Consider the following 19,997-nt stretch of genomic DNA (forward strand, 5'->3'; position numbering starts at 1 on the left):
GACACCTCAAGTTTTAGACATAATATTTTGGGGTTCATTTTAAGAATCCGACTTGATTCACGATTTTGTAAATAAAGTGTAAGAGGGGACAAAATTGAAAGAGCTGATTACAAACTATAAGGATGGTGGCTATGTTATGAGCTTCCTGTTGTTGTATAAGTCTGGGTAGATATTCTGTGTAGCCATAACAGCTTTAACAAAAACAATATTGACTATCAATATGGGTGCTATCATTTCCTGACTATGGCCACTATGTCTGGTAGTTTAGCACACATTACTTACATAGCTTTGCCAAATAATTTCGCGTATTCAAACAAGTTGTTTGTTTACTTGACTGAGTATTTTTAACTGTCCTATCATTACATGTTTTTCTACTACAAGGCTTACTACTGTCTATGAATTCCTTTCGACTTTGTAGAAATTCATAATATTCTACAAAAATGTTAGCCGACCGAGTATTAAAAATCAAAATAAAGGCTGTACCAATTTTTCAGTTCAACAATTTTATACTAAACCCACCAAACCAACGAACCTGCACGGCCACCCAACTGCAGAACAATAAACCAATAGAAATGCACCATACGGCACCATGGCGCCTATTCTATGTCCACCGTAGCCTCTTCAAATATAACTGTTAAATGTCTAGATATAAACGCGGCTCGCCAGCTTCCGCGCACGTCATTCTCTATCCAACCGGGCTCAAGCGCAGCCGTACGTTCCCGCGCTTTTTTGACATTTACAATAAAAAAAAAGTGTATTTACTTTTTTAATTACATAGTGCCTGTGTTGCAAGCCTGCATGTAAGTAGTTGCAAACTATTTTAAGTCGGCCGTTGACATTTAGTAGAATGTAGGTCAAACTCGCTTTGTTATGCGTAGCTTAACGGGCCCTTTTAAGGTTAAGCCTTTATTAATTCGCGGTTTAAGGTTTATTTTATGGTATAGATTAATGGGTTATATTAATTTTCTTTAGGTTAGTAGGTTTTGAGCTTTGATCAAGGACTTATTTCATGTGCTAGTTATTAAATCAATAAATAATTTCGAACAACAATTTCGACCTACTTTTTACGTTTTTAATTATCAAAGTGAATTTTTGATTACCAATAGCAGATTTTAATGATTTTTGGCCATGCAGAAGACACCTTTAATGCCTTCAATAATAGTTGACTAATTTTTAACTTTAGCATTTAAAACTTGTTTTCAAAAATGAGACTAACACAGAAATATGTAATGACGAATATTTTTCTTAAATTCTTGTGCCACGTGTTAGTTATGCACTGTCAACGGACATTAAGTATTATTTTTTAGTTAACACCTCGTCCTCCTTGAGTCGGTTTACTTATATCTTATTTAGGTAGATGACGGTACCTCAGGATGTTTCCTTTGCCTGGCCGTGACCGAGGTTCTTAATTTATGTTTTATTGTAAACATAATAAATAACTTTTATTAAACAACGTTAATTATGAATGTAAAATATTATATTGGTTGTTTTTCGGTCTATCTCAGAACATAAAAATACGTATCGTTCTTTTAAAATTAGTGGCCAATATTTGCAGATCTACACAATACCTACTTCTGTTATCAGAATGTAGAAATAACATAAAAAATACCTATTTTATTTCGTGGAAAAATAGCTAGCCAAACATGTCATAGATATTTATATTCGGCGCCTCTTTTGGGCAAATTATTAATTTGACAAAAGTTCAAGGTCGCCTCCACAGCTTATTGTCAATAAATCATTGTAAACCAACTCCCGATAATTAATACGGTCATAACTCGTTTGCACATCAAAAATGAATTTAAACCTAACTGACCAGAACTTAAGAAACATTTTGCCCTGATAGACAGATGATCGTTCTCTGTCAGTAAGTTATATCTAGTAATGCTATTTAAATTCAAACAAGTTCGAATTTTCAATTTTCGAATAAAGAACTGGTCTTTAATATTATTATCATTTGTTTTTTTTTTATATTCAAAATTAAAATATTTTTATAATGTTTTAAATTAATTAGCGTGTCGAATAGGTGTTTTTTCTTAGAAGTTTTTCTGTCAGTTAAGTATGAGTCAGAATATATTTTTGCTGAACTATATTGGGTTGATTGTCCCTACTTATCCTCTCTTGCCATTGGCAGAATCGATGGAGTCGAGATTTTTTTTTAAATAGTTAAACTTTACTAATTAGGTATTTCATTTAACTCCAACCTTTGAAGATTATTGAATTCCGAATAGATAACTACTGAAGATTTTTTTTAATTATTTTATTTCAAATTCGTTAAAACCTCAGATTTTAGACTAAGATGACACTTTAAAGTCTAATTAATATTTTTGTTTTCCAGATAATACGGACTAGCTGAAAAACAGAAAATGCGCCCCCTATTATTGGGTAAGTTTATTAAAAATGCATACTTCACTAACTTACAAATATTTTTAATATTTTTTCACGTCGTCCTTCGGGATTCGGGTGTTAAAGGATGGAACAAAGGAAAGTCAAAAGTTTCTTTGACAACTAATTTAAAATTGTAATTAAATCATTTGGCGAAACAAAAGCGAAATGCCGGTTTTTTAGCTTACTGGTTCTTTAGGCCACCTTCAAGTTAGTGTAATGAGATAAACGTAAGACAGGAGTCATCTCTAAATTGGAATTTTATTTGTAATCTAGACTTTTCTATGTTTTCATTAATTATGATTTTAATAAAAATACAAAAATCTCCTAAAAATATGATACTTATTCTAAATCCTTAATGAAATTATGTTATTGACAACAACTATATAACTATCTACACTCTTAAAAACAAGTAACCACATGATTCAATAAAAAGAGAATAAGTTAAATTCTGAAAATATTTTAGGTTTCCTAGGGTCTAAGGTTCAAAATGCTAAAGCCTAGTTTGGGGTTAATGAGAAATACACTTTTCTATTTTGGAAATTTAATTTTCATTCTATTCTACATATTAAATCACACATAATCCAATCAATAGATATCAATTAAACATTTCTATCATCAACTGGTTGTTATTACGACAATTTTACCAACAAGTGCGTTTGCGCAGCGTTAGGACATATTCTATGGGAACTATATTTTTTGTCACCAAAATTTATATTTGTCATCAAGTTGTATCACCTAATAAATAGATCTATCGCCACGAAATATTTTCGTTCTCAGATAAACAAAGAGTGTTCCCAGGTATGAATTAGCAAATTATTGTTAATATAATGTGTAAAATATGAGATGGATTACCAATAAAATTGTAGTGCATTACATGAATATAAACTTCGTTCTTATAATAATAGTTTTATTACTTAAATAATATCTTGGTGCTCAAAATGGTAGATCTGTCACCAAATAAATCGATTAATCGATCCCTGACTGCGACTCCTTTTTATTTGTTATTTTGTCACCAATACAGTAGTTACATTTTATTTCGTTCAGTTATTAAAATAATGTATTCGTTACCAATTTAATACATCAGTTTATAATTTTAATAAAAATATGTTCAAAGGGAAGAGGAAGGGAAGGGAGACAAATTGGCGCGCTTTCGGGCCTCAACGAATGGGTTGTAGGTTGGTTGTAGGTACGATCATACGATGCGGGGCGCGGGCAGTGAGATTTTTAACAATAAATATTGATTATTTTGACTTTGATTAATTGTTTTATTTACTATTCAGCTAGAAATTTAATTTAAATACATTTATACTACCTGTGGAAACTAAAGCCCTTGGGGGGAGGCACATGGCCAGTTAAGTAGTAGACTCTTTTGGTTGAAATGATGATGACGACCACCCTACATTTTTAGACCTTCATGAAATTTTCTAGTGATATAATATATGATTTATTGGTGATCTCTTTAAATTAGTTTGCTTAAATACTATTAGGACAAACCTATTATAATACATACAAAATCATTTATTTGGTACTTGACCCCATATCTCCATGATTTTCGGTAATTTATTGTGGAAATGATTTTATATTGTTTGGTGACTACATTTGGTGACAAATCTACTATTTTGAGGGCAAACCCTATTATTTAAGAAACACAAAATGAATTAAATTGGTGACAGCTTAAATCATACCCATATTCTATTTGTGTGAATTATCTAAGTTATGAGCTCATCAACAAGATCGAACATAAGATTGTAAAGATGTTTTTATTGCAAGTATGAGAAGAATCTAAATTCTGAGGAGGTTATTTTTATCGGTTTTTGATAAAAACCTACTTATACCTCGAGTGTCAACTACATACATCAGTAGATAATATTAAACTTTTTATGTAGACACTTTTGGTAAAAAAATATTCGTATTTTAGTTAAGGCCTAGTTGTGAACCGAGAAAACTTAAAGTTCAGGTTAAATGCATATCAAAATTGAAAGTAGTATATTTACACATTAGAGAAAACATTCGTAAATTAAATTTAATCTAAAATCAAGATAAGTATTTAATTGATTCTAAGAAAACATACTTTTGGAAAAAATGACTTTGACAAATGCAAAGTCAAATGCACTTTGTTGATAGGAATTTGAAGGAAGACCAATCAAATTATAGACATGAGGAAAAATCTATTCAAAACATTCGGATCTGCTAATGTTTATTAAAAGTAAATATATTTTAAGCTTATCGATCAAAATTGTTAATACGTTTACGATAGTTTGTTTATGCTCCTAAATCGGTAGGTATAAGGATGAGTGGTAGTGCGCACGTAGCAAAAATCAAGTATAGGACTGAAAACTTTTTTTTTTCTTGAAATGGCATATTGCAGTTCAGCCTACGAGGCTGTTGACTGCTCAACCGGACAAAACTGAAAACTTTGATACGAATCAAGATTATGGGTATATTTTTTGTCAAACTACGGGTGTCTGCAGTGTGGAAATAGGTACTCTAAGTGTACCTAAGCTAATCAAAAATATGAATACCTTTTACTATTATAATTATACAAATGCAATTTTATAAACGTGCAATTACAATGCATTGTTAACGATAGGATTATTATAATTTTGTCTTGTATTACCATAGCTAGTGGCCTTCATTTATTTTAATTGTTATTATTGAGGTAGGCTTTATATCGTGCTAATAAGTACTTTCTGAGTAATTGTTCAAGCTAACAACGTGACTTGTCTATTACGACTAACATTGGTTTACGGCATTCGATTATTACTTGCAAAACAATGTATGAGAATTAAAAAAACAAACCTTGGAAATTTTTTAATGTTCTCGCTAGAAAATATGGTTCATATTTGTGATAAGAACGTACGTTGGTGATAAATGAAGATTTTTAATCTATTTACTTAATTATACACGTAACATTACCTGAGTGAATGAACTCAAAATGTCACAGAAATCCCCAACAATATCAATGCTTTACAAGAGAAAATGCCTCGTAATAGCGTATAAAGAATTTTTAAATCTACCAGCATTCCTCAAGGATATTATGAACATACCAGGCCCATAGACCCATATCGTTGCAACTGCATAAAATAGATGATCGTTAAGCCTTTAAGGTTCTGCCGCGAGTAATATTTCGCGCGTTTTAACCTTACCTACAAATTCCTATAAACTTCACAAGATGCGCAAAGGTTAGGTATTTATTACTATTTGTTATCTGCGGCGATGCCTGCGGTTGAAATTTTAAAGACTTTTTTTGCATTAAGAAATGTTGCCTTAGTAAATTCCCTATAATTCTTTAGTAAAGTACTTAGATCAGCTATGTATACGGCCCAGCCGTTTTGATGATCCTCGTAGCAAATACTGAGGTAACTCCTTATGACAATAGCTATTTGCAAATAAGTAGCAAATCGGTCCATCCATTTTGACACATATACCTATATAAAAATAATTTTGAAAATAAGTTTACGGGACGAGTAACAGGACAGCTTACATTTTAAAATTATTAATTGTCTTAAAGGAAAACCGAATACAATTTCCTAAACAAACATACACTAAGTAGGTACAATTTTATTTATCTGTATTAGTTTAGAACTCAGCCTGTGTGCTTCTGAGAAGTTAATTTAAATTTCAATGTGGGACATCCGTCCGTTTAACAAAAACTATTGAGACAAAGGCCTCTCGTCTCCACATAACTCTTTGATACGTGACTGCATTCTTTTATATTTTATCTGTGGTTGTATCTGTTACCCGAAATATTATAGTGTAGGTAGGTACTATAAGTGCATCTGTTTTGTAAACAAATAAACTTAAAAAAAATGCCTTCTTGACCTCCGATACAAAGAACAAGAGGTCAAAAAGGCATTACTTTATTTCGAAAATCTTACAATACGTCATAGTACAAAGTTACCACATATTTTAAGATTTGTTGAACTTGATTATCAGTATCAATAATGACCTATACGTCATTGTTTTGTACTGCTAAACATAATTGCAATTGTTCATTTGTTTAACAATCTAACTTACCTATTATAGGTAGGTATTCAATAAACTAATTAGGAATGCTCAGTTATATTGACACTTCTAATCGCTTCGCAATCTTTAAAGTAATTGTTATTTTATTTATTTATTTATTTAAATCAGGCATCAAGGCCCATAGAAAACACTATACATAAATATTATAACATTAAATCATATACTAATATATATTTTATATAAACTACTTAAAACTAATGTAATGTAATAAAAATCCGAAAGTTGTTTTTAAGTCGTGTAAATGAACAGAGATGCGTTTGTGCGCACGCGTTGATCTTGTCGCATAAATATTAATGTTCGCAGAACGAGATAGTAATACTGAATGCAGTTGCCATAATGTGTGAAACTTTATTCATGACAATTGCTTTTGTATTTGCGTTTGCTTGAAAGTCGATTTTATTGTTTGTCTGTGTAGATATAGGCTTTTAGCATTAAAAAGAAAAACATAGGCCGTCTTACCAAAAAAACTTTTAAACGTCAGTTTAAGACTTGTCTAAAAAAATGACAAATTATGACGTTGACATATGGTTCATTTTGCAGCCAAATTTTTTTTAGACAAGTGTAAAACAGGGGTTAAAGTTTTTGTAGTAAGGCCAATATTGTTTATTTGTTGTATTGTTGCTATCTTAATTATGATTGTCATAAAGGTAAAGGGATTGTTTGTGGCTTGAACTCATTATCCGAGGAACTAATGGTCCGATTTGAAAAAAATTTGCCCATTTATAAATTTCATCCTATATTTTGTTTGGTAGGGAAAAAATCGGGTGCGCGAAGTACGGGTAAGCGCGGGTCACGGGATGCGGGTGAAACCGTTGGCAGAAGACAATAAAGTTTTAAAATACAAGAAAATAAATCCACTTATCTATTACAATTAACAACAATGGACTAGCATATCCGAAAAAAAACGCATGGTGTAACGACCACAGTCTAAAAATTAAACAGCCAACAAATTCGATTCATCACACATTTCATTGCTCTCCGTAGGTACATTGTTTTACTCGGTATTTATACAGGGACATAGAAATGCATGTGCAGTCACTTGGCGTACAATTATACAAGTATGTGCTAGTACTGGGAGTTAACAACAAAGTTTATTATTTTGCTTTGTGCCGCTGTGATTACTTTCGACTGAGGTATGCACTTAGAGAGCGAAGTACGGCGAGCAAAAATAATAGAAATAGATTTTTCTAAATATTCCCAATTTTCCCTGTTCCCAATTTTATTTGGGGTCGGCGCAATATGTCATCCGCTTCCATTTTTCCGTGTCCCTCGTCATACTGACACTCAGTGAGTTATTATTTCCATAAATGTATGTATGTGTGACATAAATGTGTGTAAATAAATGGTTTAAATATCTTCAGCTAGTCATGTCGTGTGTGTTTGTTAATAATAAAGAATATTTTCTGTAACGGTATCTGTAAAAAACTAAGGCTAAGCTTGATCAAAAATGTGATCCATTAAATAGCTGTCAATTGCGCAAAAAGAACCGGTTGATTGATCTTTAGTTGAATCTAATCCATACTTTTTTTTGTGTCTCTTAAAATTGTTTACTAGAGGATTGATAGTGCGTTTAGTATGCCTAAGTATTGCCATGGGACAACATTTTGAAATTGTTTGTTTTGTTTTAAAGACTACGGATAACGTGTTCTTTTAGGCATTTGTTTACAAACCTCTGTAGTACGAATATTCTCGCAGAAATGACGAAGTTAATTAAACCAAAACAAGACAGCCAAAAATCAAACATCAAGTTTACGATAGATGACAATGACATAAAAAAAACCCGTTAAATCACACATGACAGTGCTAACATCGCTAAGTGTTCACTTGCTGACGCTACTCGATCACAATGGGTAGGGTCAGCACAGTGCGTTCACCGCAGCGTGCTTTACTTTACCTCACATTGGACCAATCGCATGCCTTTCCCATGCTTTGTGCAGTTGTCTTTACTTTTACAACGTTCAGATGTAGGAGTATTTAATACTTGAGATTTGTAAGCCATTAGGTGCAGCCAATAGGTACTTTTGTTGAGTCAATGAATTTTTTTAGTTAGGTATGAGTCGAATTTCTGTCTGTCTCTTTTTGAAATAAATATATATGTAGGAAAAACTTTTTTTAATCAAGTTCACGAGGCGGCATTCCATCTCAAAAAAGATCTCTCCATAGTTAATTACAGTGGATCAAAATATTTTTTCTACGCTGTTTGCACGAATGAGTGATAAAATCGATCAATCTTCTACCGACCTTCCGATAGCGTGTAACATTCCCAAAAACAGAATACTTAGCTTTATCTTTCTCCTCACATACACAGCTATGGAATGTCTCATAAATTAAATGATGATTTAATTTATTTGGGATTATATTTAATAATTCATAGTATAAGAAAGTCTTTCTCCCAGTTTACCTCTACGCTAGCACAAATGCATACCGTTGCAGCACCAAGCCACCGTGACGCTGCACCCACAGTCCCGTACTCCGCGCTGTGCCGATAATCTGCACGCAATCGCACTGCAAGCACACTGCAATTAGTGTAATTACTCACTAATGCGATGCTGTTGTGAGATTAATGAAATGGTGATAATTAGGATAGTGCTCGTAGTTTCTAGAATGTTCATAGGTTTGCTATTTGATAGGTCAACGTCGAAGATGTGTGCTCCAGGATCATTTATATCGGTTAAAAATAGTACTTAATCTTTGTTACCTTAACAAAATCTTTAAGTACTCAAAATAAATCAAAGGGAAGAAATGAACTGATATAATAGGAAAGAAAATGACCACGTACTTTAACATTGCACCTATCTCTTTGTATTCGATGATAGGATGAAAGCTGGGAAGATAAATAAATACGAAAAAGTCTGTTTAGAAAATTGCTAAATATAATCTTATCTATCTATTCTAATTTGTCTAATAAAATCAGTGAAGTGTGAAATAAATATGTCTACTAAGCACTATCTAATAAACGACTAACTGCCTGGATTAATTGCGCAATCATCATAAACCTACTATTATACAGCTTCGCAATAAATTCTAATTTTATGCATATATCGCGAGATGACTTTACGCGAACAATAAATCGAAAACTTTCACGAAGAAGAAATCGCTTTCTCGAGAAAGCTGAACGTTCTAGACTAGATGGTAAACATGTATTGGAACTTGTTTTCGATACTATGTTAAATGCAAAATAGGAAAAGTTAATTTTTACCTGTCAATATAAAGATAAAAAGCATAAACCTTATTCTAATAAGAATTTACTAAACATTGACAGGATCTTTAACTATTAAATTATTTCATGTGAAAACGTTGTGACTTGTCTACTAAAGACAGCCTTCAAAATGACCATAAAATCCCACCTCACACTGTAACCCATGCCTAAGATCTATTAATAAATTGTCCTGCAGCGAACGGTCACAAGAACACACATAATCTGCATCGATACCGCTACGTTCTCGACCCACATCTCGAGATGTCTCTAGAACCAGTCTCATATCGATACTGTTCGGAACAGTTACATCGAGAATTAATCGAGTCAATATTAAGGACATGGATTGTTGACAACTCGGTAATTAGGCTAATATGGCAAATGATCGCGTAAATGTGAACGTTAAGAATGTTAGTGCAACTGCTAGTGATGATGGAAATATTTGAAGTGCTTGCATTCGATGCATGTTAGATCCGATTTGTTTCGGTGCGTTAACGATTTTAATAAAGTATCGCAGTAACGGGCGTCTTTGATAATGTTTTTACCATTCGGGAATGACGTGTTATATCTTACAAAATATTAAGTTTGTCATCAGCTTCGTGACTGCATCATTCATTTACGGAGTTCCGTCTTACTTTTGGTTTTGGTTAGTTGCCAGAATTGTTTGATTGCAATTCTGGCAACTGTTTTCCTTCTCTTAGACGTGATCATAATGTTAATGGATGTTTTTTTGAGTAATTTAATCTTATTATCTTCGTTTAACCTGCCTTTCCTCAAAGACAATGTCATGAACTTCATCAGATAACAATATTATCCTTTACTTTCCAGTGCTGTTCGTGGTTGGTCTGAGCAGTGCGCGATGGCTTCGCGGCGGTCGATCCACAGCGCCCAAAGACACCAGCTTCGTAGGAGAAGCCACCAGTGAACTGTCCACTGCTATCTTCCAGGTAATCATCATCTATCATCATTATATTATCACTAATAAGCCCTGAGACCATATACTATAGAAAGAACTATCTATAGTTGTTTTTAATATTACATACTTTGCAGAAAATGTTTTTGTTTAGATCTTGATTTTGTCAACTCATTTTTGTTGGTTCCTCATATTTTGTATTGTAGATACAATAGGAATGTTTAGAACCAGAATAAAGTTAGGTACTTTCGTAACATGGGAGTTTTCCCCAGAAATGACCATAAAACTATATAGGGTGGTATATAAGTAAGTGCATAAGACTACAGTGGTACACGACATGGATTCCAGTCAATAGCCACACTAATTGTTTCGCTGCAGGCCTAATTGATGTCGAGTATTTAGTTACGAAGGAATGTGGAGATCGAAGCGACCACGAATGTTTTCACAAAGGCTAGCGTTCGTGGTAATAATAGCATGGCAACAACTAAGCCAAGAGATATTGTGTACAAAGTATAATTTTCTTCACAAGTTTATAGAAAGTATACAAGTGAGGTCGATGTGTTCGGAATCTTTTATATACTTAGTTTAATGTTTCATTTACAGGGCTACATCGATGATGACAAAAACATCGCGTTCTCACCCCTCGGCTACTCTGCAATCCTGGCTATCCTCGCAGAAGGTGCTCGTGGTGAGACGAGGGAACAGCTGGTGTCCGCTTTACATTTACCTCAGGACCCCAACCTTACAAGAAAGACATATCGCTTCATAATGGAAAGATTGAAGAACAATCACGAGTACAAATACAACCAGCCTGAGTTGAAGAACTATTTCTACATTTACAAAAACTACACAATTAACGATGACTACAAAAAGATTCTAGAAGACTACTACCTGACTGAAGTGAGGTCCGTTGAGCGTTACAACCCTGAACAGCACATGCATGATGATGAAGAAGACAAGGGTGAATTCACAATTGAAATCTCTGACAAGACTCAAGATAATAAGAATGAAGAAATCCCTGAAATGATGCCTCCTAAAGAAACCGACGAGAAACTTATCTCATTTGCTGTTGATGACATTCCTGAGAAAGTAGACATTTCCCACATGGATTACAAACCTGCAAAGAACATTAAGGAAAAGATCAAGCTTGTGAAGACTTTCCCTAAGAAGACTGAATCGGAGGATGATGAGGAAACCATGGTGGCTGTTGAGGCGAGGAACCACGCTAGGAGTCTTAAAACTCTGAATGAGGTCCGCGATGTTTCGTCCAGCCTTTCTGTAAACAGTGTGGGAAAGAAATCAAGTAAGTTTATTGCTGTAGTAGTGTTAAGCAAAACAAGATCTTAAAACTAATCCTATGCAAAAAAAATAATAGAAAGTGCTTTATCATTTGTCCTTTTTGTTTCAGCATCAATCTCCGACTCCTTAATGATCATCTTCAACGGCATGTACTTCCGAGGCTCGTGGAAGACACCGTTTGACTTCGTCGAGCCTGGCGTGTTCTACAAGTCCAACACTGAGAAGAAGCAGGTCACCATGATGAAAGCCAGAGGCACCTACAAGACTGGGTCACTGCCTGAGCTTGATGCGGAGGCTATCAAGCTTCCTTATGATGTGAGTAACGTTTACAATATTCAAATTCATAAAGGGAATCCACGAAATAGATTCAATTGTTTATCTGTTGTTTTTTTTTCCTAAAGATAGAATATTGAGAACCGCCGTAAATAGACAAATGAAAACTAAGGCTAGCTAGGCTTAAGGCGCGGGCCCACCGCGGTGCACGGAGAGGCTACACACGTGTCTTAAGCTTCGCTTTGTAAGAAAATGTATGTTGTTGTGTCCACTGCAACCCACGTAGAGGCTACGCATGAATTGACGTCATTGATACACGCGTGGCTTGCTCGAATAGGCGGTTACATAGCTCAACGCTGTCAACGTGGGTCTACGTTTCCACTGGAGTACACGAATAAGACCCACGACTATGCACAGCTCGGTTATCGCAGAGCAGTTGTTGTAAGCGGTTACGTAGCTCAACGCTGTCAGCGTGGGTCTACCCGTGCGCCGTGCCACGCTATACATAGTCGTGGGTCATATTCGTGTACTTCAGTGGAAACGTAGACCCACGTTGTCAAACAAATGAATACACGCAGCTAAAATGCGCCGCGTGTCCGTGCACAGCGTGCACTGCGGTGGAGCCGCGCCTTTATCATCTATCATATCATCTATCGGTCGACAAAAATTGTATAGTGTGCACCTACTCTGAAACGTCAAAATCAGTTATACGTATAGCTAAAGGCTGGTTATATTGCTACGATAGATGCCAATACTGTTTATTTGATCACAAATAATTACTAGAACATGCTTTAACTTTAATAAAACCTATCACTTCCACCAGGGTGGTCGCTACGCCTTGCTGCTGGTGGTGCCCCGCACCCGCGACGGTCTGGCCCGCCTCACTGCAGACCTGCCCATCACACCACTCTCCGACATTCAAGAGAGCTTACAGGACGAACAACTGCAGATTTCCATTCCTACCTTCTCTGTGGAGACTACCACTAAGCCTGTCGCTGCGTTAGCTAAGGTTAGTAACATTGAAACGATTATGATTATTAGTAAAATGATTATGATTATTGATTTATTGCTTCTTCTTTGATGTTTCTTTTATGGAGTTTTAGACACCATTATGTGGTGCCTAAATTATAATTTTGTTCATAAGTTTATAGAAAGTATTGCTTCTTCTTTGATATTTCTTCTTTTATGGGGTTTCCATTATGTGGTGCCTAAACTATAAGTATAACCACCCTACGACATGAACCCTAATCATTTGTAATTTTTGAGATATTTTCAATAGGCCCTTCAAACATTTCTATCAATATTTTATATTCTACTTAACGTTCATTAACACCAGTTATTGGTACAACATTATTTTCATTGAGTCACAACGTAAAATAAACATTTTCTCCTTTATCCAGTTTGGAGTGAGCAATATCTTCAGCCGCGACGCAGACCTGACCGGCGTGTCTTCAGACGAGGGTCTGTTTGTGCAGGAGCTGGTACAACATGTGGCTGTGCGCGTTGACGATGCCGACAGCTCTGCTTCTCAAATTGCAGGTTGGTTAATATGGATTTGAAAATGAAAAGTACTCAATTTGGTCAAATATTTACTGTTCAAGAATTCCAAAATAATTTTCTCAATTCATTATGATTTGATACCATTAAAATAATTCATTTCTTGATATTGAATGTTTTACTCACAGTAACTAAATTATTTGTCTATATTCACAGCCGCCAACCCGGTAATTGAGATGTCGAAGAACTTGCCTCTTGCGCCATCCAAGCCTCTCCGCAAGTTCAACGTGGAACATCCCTTCATCTTCTACATCCTCGACACTCTTGACAACCTAGTCGTAGTAGCTGGCAAGGTCATTGACCCCGAGAAACCATTCTCCATCGATGACGAGGTTCCCGTCTAAAGTCTGAAGTTTTAAGTCCTTACCGCCATCTTTTGGTGTTTCTTTTTCATACTCTGAAGAGTTGTCAACGTCTGCCTTCGGCATTCTCGAGAGCCCACCCGTTTTACTCGTATTTTGATGTATTTTTATACCTTGCTGTGAGATTTGTACAAGTTTCCAATAAAAGACCAGATGCATTTGATTATGAAAAAGTACACAGCGTAGTTTGTAAGTTAGACTTAAGTTATTATTTATTTTTTGTAATGTTGTGATATGGTTAAGATTAAATTATTTATTTGAATTGGCCACTTTTGTTTTATTGATACCTGCTCAAATACCCTCGCACTATAATTTATCAAAAAATGTTATTCTAATGAGGGTAATTTCGTTTAGTCTCCTAACGGCTTCAATTCTCACGCACATTAACGGTCATGCTGGTCGTGGCCGAATGTATTTAAAGATTTACGATTATTGCATTAGATATAGTTTTAATATTATGGCGCCTACAAAACACGACGCAGATAAGGAAAACGTACATCGAACAAGAATACCATTACCGAAAGATCCATTGCCTGCACTGCCGAAACGTCTGTTGGTGGATAGCAAGGTAAATCAAAAGCAACCCATTGCTCCACTAAGAAGTGCATTGAGGCCTTTGAACACACAGAGTCAACCTAAACCTGGTCCAAGTAAAGTGATTCCTCAACATTCAAAGCCGTCGTTTACGATTGACGCGAAGCATGTGACACTAAGGCGAAGAGAAGGCAACTCAGACTTTCACTATACTGTCTTCAGAGACAAGCATGTGGTAAGAGATCCAAGTATCATTAGTATTAGCGATGATGAGAACGCTGAAAAAGAAAATCTGCGTTATTGTATTGAGAATAAAAAGAAAAACAATTTGGGTACCGCGTTGAGTGCAGTTACTCCGCATTTGGAAGCTAACTTGGAGTCTAATCGTATTAGAAATATTAAGAGGAGTCTTAAGAGACCACATAGCAGGGAGCTGCAGGGTTTGTCTCCACCTCCTCCAAAACCTGATAAATTCGATGAGAATGTGAAACGCCGTTTGCAGTTCAAGGAGCGTTTGGTCGACAGATTGGATACGCCTGATTACTGTAAGTAGAAATTTGTGATTTCAACTCTTATTGTTTTGTGTATTTGAATGTGCATACACCGTAGTATTATCGTACGATTTTATAAGTAGGATATTATATCAAATAAGTAATCAAACCGTCAAAACTAATTTAACAAAATATTATGTTTTAGAAACACACAAACAACCCGAATTATTCATAGTTTAATTGAAGTGACCCATGGCTCAAACAGCACATACTACTTACGACACTAGACATTAGGTAACTATTTACAAGCTTTGACAAATCAGTCATTTGTTTCTTTAACACCTAGGGTTATTTAAGGACTTGTACTGATTTCATCAAAAGGATAAAACAGGAGATGTGGCTATTAAAAGTGTTGTTTCCAGGGAAGAGATCGTATATGCAGTGCTTGAACCGGGACTATACACTCGATGTGTTCGATTATCTCCTGGCCGTGGAATGTAAGCCCTTGGACCTACCCCGGACTTCCAGCATCACGAGAGCCTGTGTCATCAATTGGCTTATTAAAGTTAATGTAAGTTTAATATTTTTTACTTCACATTAAACATTACCTGCAGATGCATTAATTTTTTTTGAGAATTTCAATAAGCTGTTTCCTAAATGAGTGAAAAGGTCGAATATTTTTTGCTATTCTCGTAAAACGACTAATTCTTGGTAAATGGTAGCGGAGGCTCCTACTATATTTGTATGAGCAGCCAGCCGTGCAGGCACTACGCCTTGCTTCAAAATCGTGAGAGGCAACAAAGCAGGAAGTTACTGTATAACACAATGTAATGTTTGTTTTAATAATAATTACTCTACATTTTATACCGTGCTAAAGCTCATGTCAGTACCATAACTATTTATTTCACTTCGAGTTGGGGGGTGTCTTTAATTATGTGACCATGACTGTATGTCTAAATGATGTAATATCCAAAGTCCCCGGTTATTGTTACTCCCCTGAGCAGTAGCTGATTAAACAAATTGGAATTAGAACAACAATTAAATGCACGCATTTATTATTTTCGAAAATATTTTTTTAGATTAAGGAACCATTTTTAACATTGGAAGCCATTCTAAATACCCTAACCTTGACCAGCCCTAGGATTTTACAGCTTTCGGGTTGTCCGGATCTCATCAACACTGTTCACCCACTTTTATTCCAGGGTGCCGACGGCAACCCAGCAATCATACAAGCAGCATGTTGGTATCTGGACTCGATCCTGGGCACTGGCCACGTTCAGCTCAGTAAACTACAGCTGGTAGCAGCAGCTTGTTATTGGATAGCTCAGAAAGTCAATGGACCGTACGTATCGGCCGCGAAGCTCGTCAAATACTCAAATAACGCTTTCACGGCTGCTCAACTGTTGGCTGCAGAAAAAGCTATTCTGATACGATTGGTGAGTCTGCTCATTTTATATCTACTAGTAAACGGAGGAAATTGGTAAAATAAATATCGATTATTGCTTCAACTAAGTATGTTTCTTTTTTTATTTAATTTAAATGTAAACATATTTACATAACACTTAAAAGTGACTTAATAAAAACTTAAGGTAATTATATAATGATTCAAATTGAATATGTGGCCGAACATTGTTCATTTGGAAATAGACTAGTATTTGACTATTCATATTTTTTGTCTAAAAAGTATTTGTAAGTCACACGTCGCTCACACTTTCTAAACTGGTCAAAAAAATTATAACCTGGTCAGAAACTAGTCCATATGAGATCGTTTTTCCTAAAGATAATCTGGTTTTGCTCTGTTTATCCTCAATCATCCGACCCATGACCCTCAAGGGAAACAGGTTTCGGTTATTTTATCAAAAATATGCATATTTTAAAATAGTTATACTAGTTCTATCTCACACAGATAATATTTTATTTATAGTCATAGCATAAACTTCAAAAAAATTACAACATTAAAAGCTGTAGAATTAACGCAGCCCAGCCCATCGACCATGATTGGGAAAGGGCTGGGCAAATGATTGTAATGCTGATCAATGACCAAAGCAAAATTTATGTTATTGTATTCTATAATTCTTTCTACTTATTTATATATACTTTATGCACAATGTTAAACGGACGGGACTTAACGGATTAGGCGTTCTCTGCCAGTCTACCTTAGGGTGGTGGTGAAATATAAATTTTAGGTGCAACACTGTTAGAGATTTTTAATGCAAGGGAAAAAAACCCATTAGTCTATACACAAATAAAATATAATATTTACAAGAAAGAGAGGAAATAAACTTCTGTATTATTTATTATGTTTGTAAACATTTTATCATTGCAGAAGTTTCCCCGCCAACCAGTGGTAGCCCAAGACTACATTACGTACCTCTCCTGGTGGTGCGACAGCCAGAACGCTGGTGAGATCGAGGTAGCTGCCACGTTCCTCGCCACTTGTGGTATCATGGTGGACCGTCACCTATGTGATGAATACCCATCGGTCATCGCTGCGGCTGCTGTCAGAAATGCACTGCTGCTCTTGGAAAAGGCGGATAGAATTCAAAGACTGAAAATGTGTTCCATGTATGCATCATGATTTGTATAAGAGTACGCAGACTGTAGGCTAAACAGTGGAGTGACAAAGTTTTTTTAAAAGGAAGTCTTGATTCCGATCTAATTTTTCAGTCGGTCTGATTTTTGTAATGTGCGTATTACCATTCATTTTGACTGCCTCGTTGGTCTAGTGGTCGCAAGCGCGACTGCTGTGCTCGAGGTCTCGGGTTCGATTCCCAGGTCGGGCCGAAATCGCTTTGTGGGTTTTCTTAGACTTTCACAAAGCAGCCTGTAGTCTGGAAGTTGGTGATTGATTCACCCGTGCATCGGAGAGCACGTAAATGTCGGTCCTGCGCCTGATCTCTCTCCGGTCGTGTCGGATTGCCGTCCCATCGGGTTATGAGAGTGAAGGAATAGGGAGTGCACCTGTGTCTGCGCAAATGCTCGTGCACTATAATATGTCCTGCGCAGCTGGTTGATCTCCTTAAATGAGAACAGCCGCCGTGGCCGAAATCGGCCGTGGACGCCATTATTACCATTCATCTTCATGAACCAACTATGGGCCGATTAAGAGTTTATGTTGTGCGGGTACTCTAAACAATCCTGATTAATCACTAACTATCACGGATTACGGCAAATAGCACCGATGGAGAATTTGTTTTGACTGTTTATAGTAGGCTGTGGCTGCTTAAATTAAAGTTTCTTTTCATTTTACAGATACCAGGTAGCAGAGACGAAAGCCGCAGATTTCCCTCTAACTTGTTCTATTCTACGTCGAGCGGTACGAACAGTGGCTGCTCCTGTCTTCGAGTATAAGGCTCCATTGGAACACTTCAGTATGGCCCCGGGTCGCATCGCTCAGAGGGTTATAAGTGCTGCCAATGAATTTGCCGTGCTAGATGCTAGGAATACTGAAGGGCGTTAGGTTAATATTTTTAAATATGTAGAATAAATTATGTCTAGTGTTAGGTGGTTTAATTGGTGTTATAGAATAACGTATGAAATAAGAGGTAACATTGCTTTTTCAATACCTTAGGCCAAGTTCACCGACATAAAGTTCAGTTCTCTTAAAACAACTGTTTACTGAATTTCCACGTTTAATTTTTAAAGTAAACGGTTGCTATAAGAAAAACGGACGTTTATGTTGACGGAGAACTCGGGTCTTAGTATTGTATCAGATATTCGTTTTATAGCGAATGTGTAAAAAAGAGATAAAGGCTCTAGAAAAATAACAAAAAAGAAGTGGAATAATATGATTTTACAAATGCTTGGTATTAAATAATAGTCCCGTTATAGATTGGATTTATTGACATTTATATGTAAGTCGTTGACCGACGATAGAATGTGACTGAACTTTACAAACTGACAATTGATTTTAATATGACATTACAAAACGACATTTTTTTTCAAGATTGACAAGAATTTTACGACTGATTAGACTAGAACAAAAAAGGGACTTTATATTTATCATAGGTCCAATTTAAAAATGATTTTGGTTAAATGATGATATTAATGAAATTTACACAACACACACAACTTACGATAGTATAGTCAACCCCAAAAGTAGCTGAAGACCTCGGAATTTGCAAAACTCGTAAACCTTGTAACATCTATGAATTATAACTGTTCAATAATAGGAACTGGTGTTATAAATATGTTTATTCAAAAGTAACTGAGCAACATATTTCTAAAAGCAACTGAAAAAGATTAGACTCAATCCAAGTATTTATAAATCTTATTTAATAATCTTCTTAATTTAGTAAACTATTTACAACTCCTTAAAACTAAAAACTAAACTAAAGTATGCTCATTTAACAATTTTCCTTGCCTTTTTCAAGAATCCATATCTTTCCTTTCATTTGTGGTCCTATCACATGTCTGTTGCAACTACAAAAATATTGTTGTTCAGATAGGTTTATATGTAAAAAGGTATACGTTGTTCAGCAGTGTTGAAATTTTGGGTGTTTTCAGCCGTTTTAGGAGCTGACTATACGTAATAGTTATGGAACAAATGTTTTTAGTTTGTAAGAAATGTAAATAGTTAAGAAATGAACTGTTAAACTGAAGAATTATTATAACTTAATTGAAAAACTTAATTATTTGAATTATAATGTAAAATGTGTGAATGCTCAGTGGTTTACGGTTAATGTATGTAAAGACTGCTTTTAAAATAAAATAATCATCAGTCAATTGTATTTAATTTTTCCTTCACCAAGGTTTAATACAACTATAAGTTTAGAGGTATTCTAATGAGTTGATTGGCTCTTGATAAAGGCTGATACACCCTACACCGGGGTCGTAGGGTGTATCACCCCCTATGATAGCTAGACAGCTGAAATTTTCACAGATGATGTATTTCTATTGAGGCTATAAGAACGAATACGAATGAAAACTGGTATATAATGAATATTTTAGCGGTACAGAAC

The 19,997-nt window shown here is 35.3% G+C and overlaps 2 protein-coding genes across 2 annotated transcripts; both read left to right on the plus strand.

The window, feature by feature from the left end:
- The first annotated feature begins 673 nt into the window (after positions 1-673).
- On the plus strand, positions 674-14,277 carry LOC124640540 (plasminogen activator inhibitor 2, macrophage). The gene is made up of 8 exons (XM_047178321.1): positions 674-800; positions 2,336-2,382; positions 10,436-10,554; positions 11,124-11,823; positions 11,929-12,134; positions 12,916-13,101; positions 13,493-13,631; positions 13,806-14,277. Exons 2-8 carry the CDS (start codon positions 2,364-2,366, stop codon positions 13,991-13,993), a joined length of 1,557 nt encoding a protein of 518 aa, XP_047034277.1. The 5' UTR covers positions 674-800; positions 2,336-2,363; the 3' UTR covers positions 13,994-14,277.
- Positions 14,278-14,394: 117 nt separating this feature from the next.
- Positions 14,395-19,761, plus strand: LOC124640543. The gene is made up of 5 exons (XM_047178325.1): positions 14,395-15,090; positions 15,459-15,607; positions 16,239-16,472; positions 17,363-17,601; positions 18,289-19,761. Exons 1-5 carry the CDS (start codon positions 14,421-14,423, stop codon positions 18,494-18,496), a joined length of 1,500 nt encoding a protein of 499 aa, XP_047034281.1. The 5' UTR covers positions 14,395-14,420; the 3' UTR covers positions 18,497-19,761.
- The last annotated feature ends 236 nt before the right edge of the window (positions 19,762-19,997 follow it).

This window comes from Helicoverpa zea, chromosome 21, assembly GCF_022581195.2.
Source record: "Helicoverpa zea isolate HzStark_Cry1AcR chromosome 21, ilHelZeax1.1, whole genome shotgun sequence".
Taxonomy (NCBI): domain Eukaryota; kingdom Metazoa; phylum Arthropoda; class Insecta; order Lepidoptera; family Noctuidae; genus Helicoverpa; species Helicoverpa zea.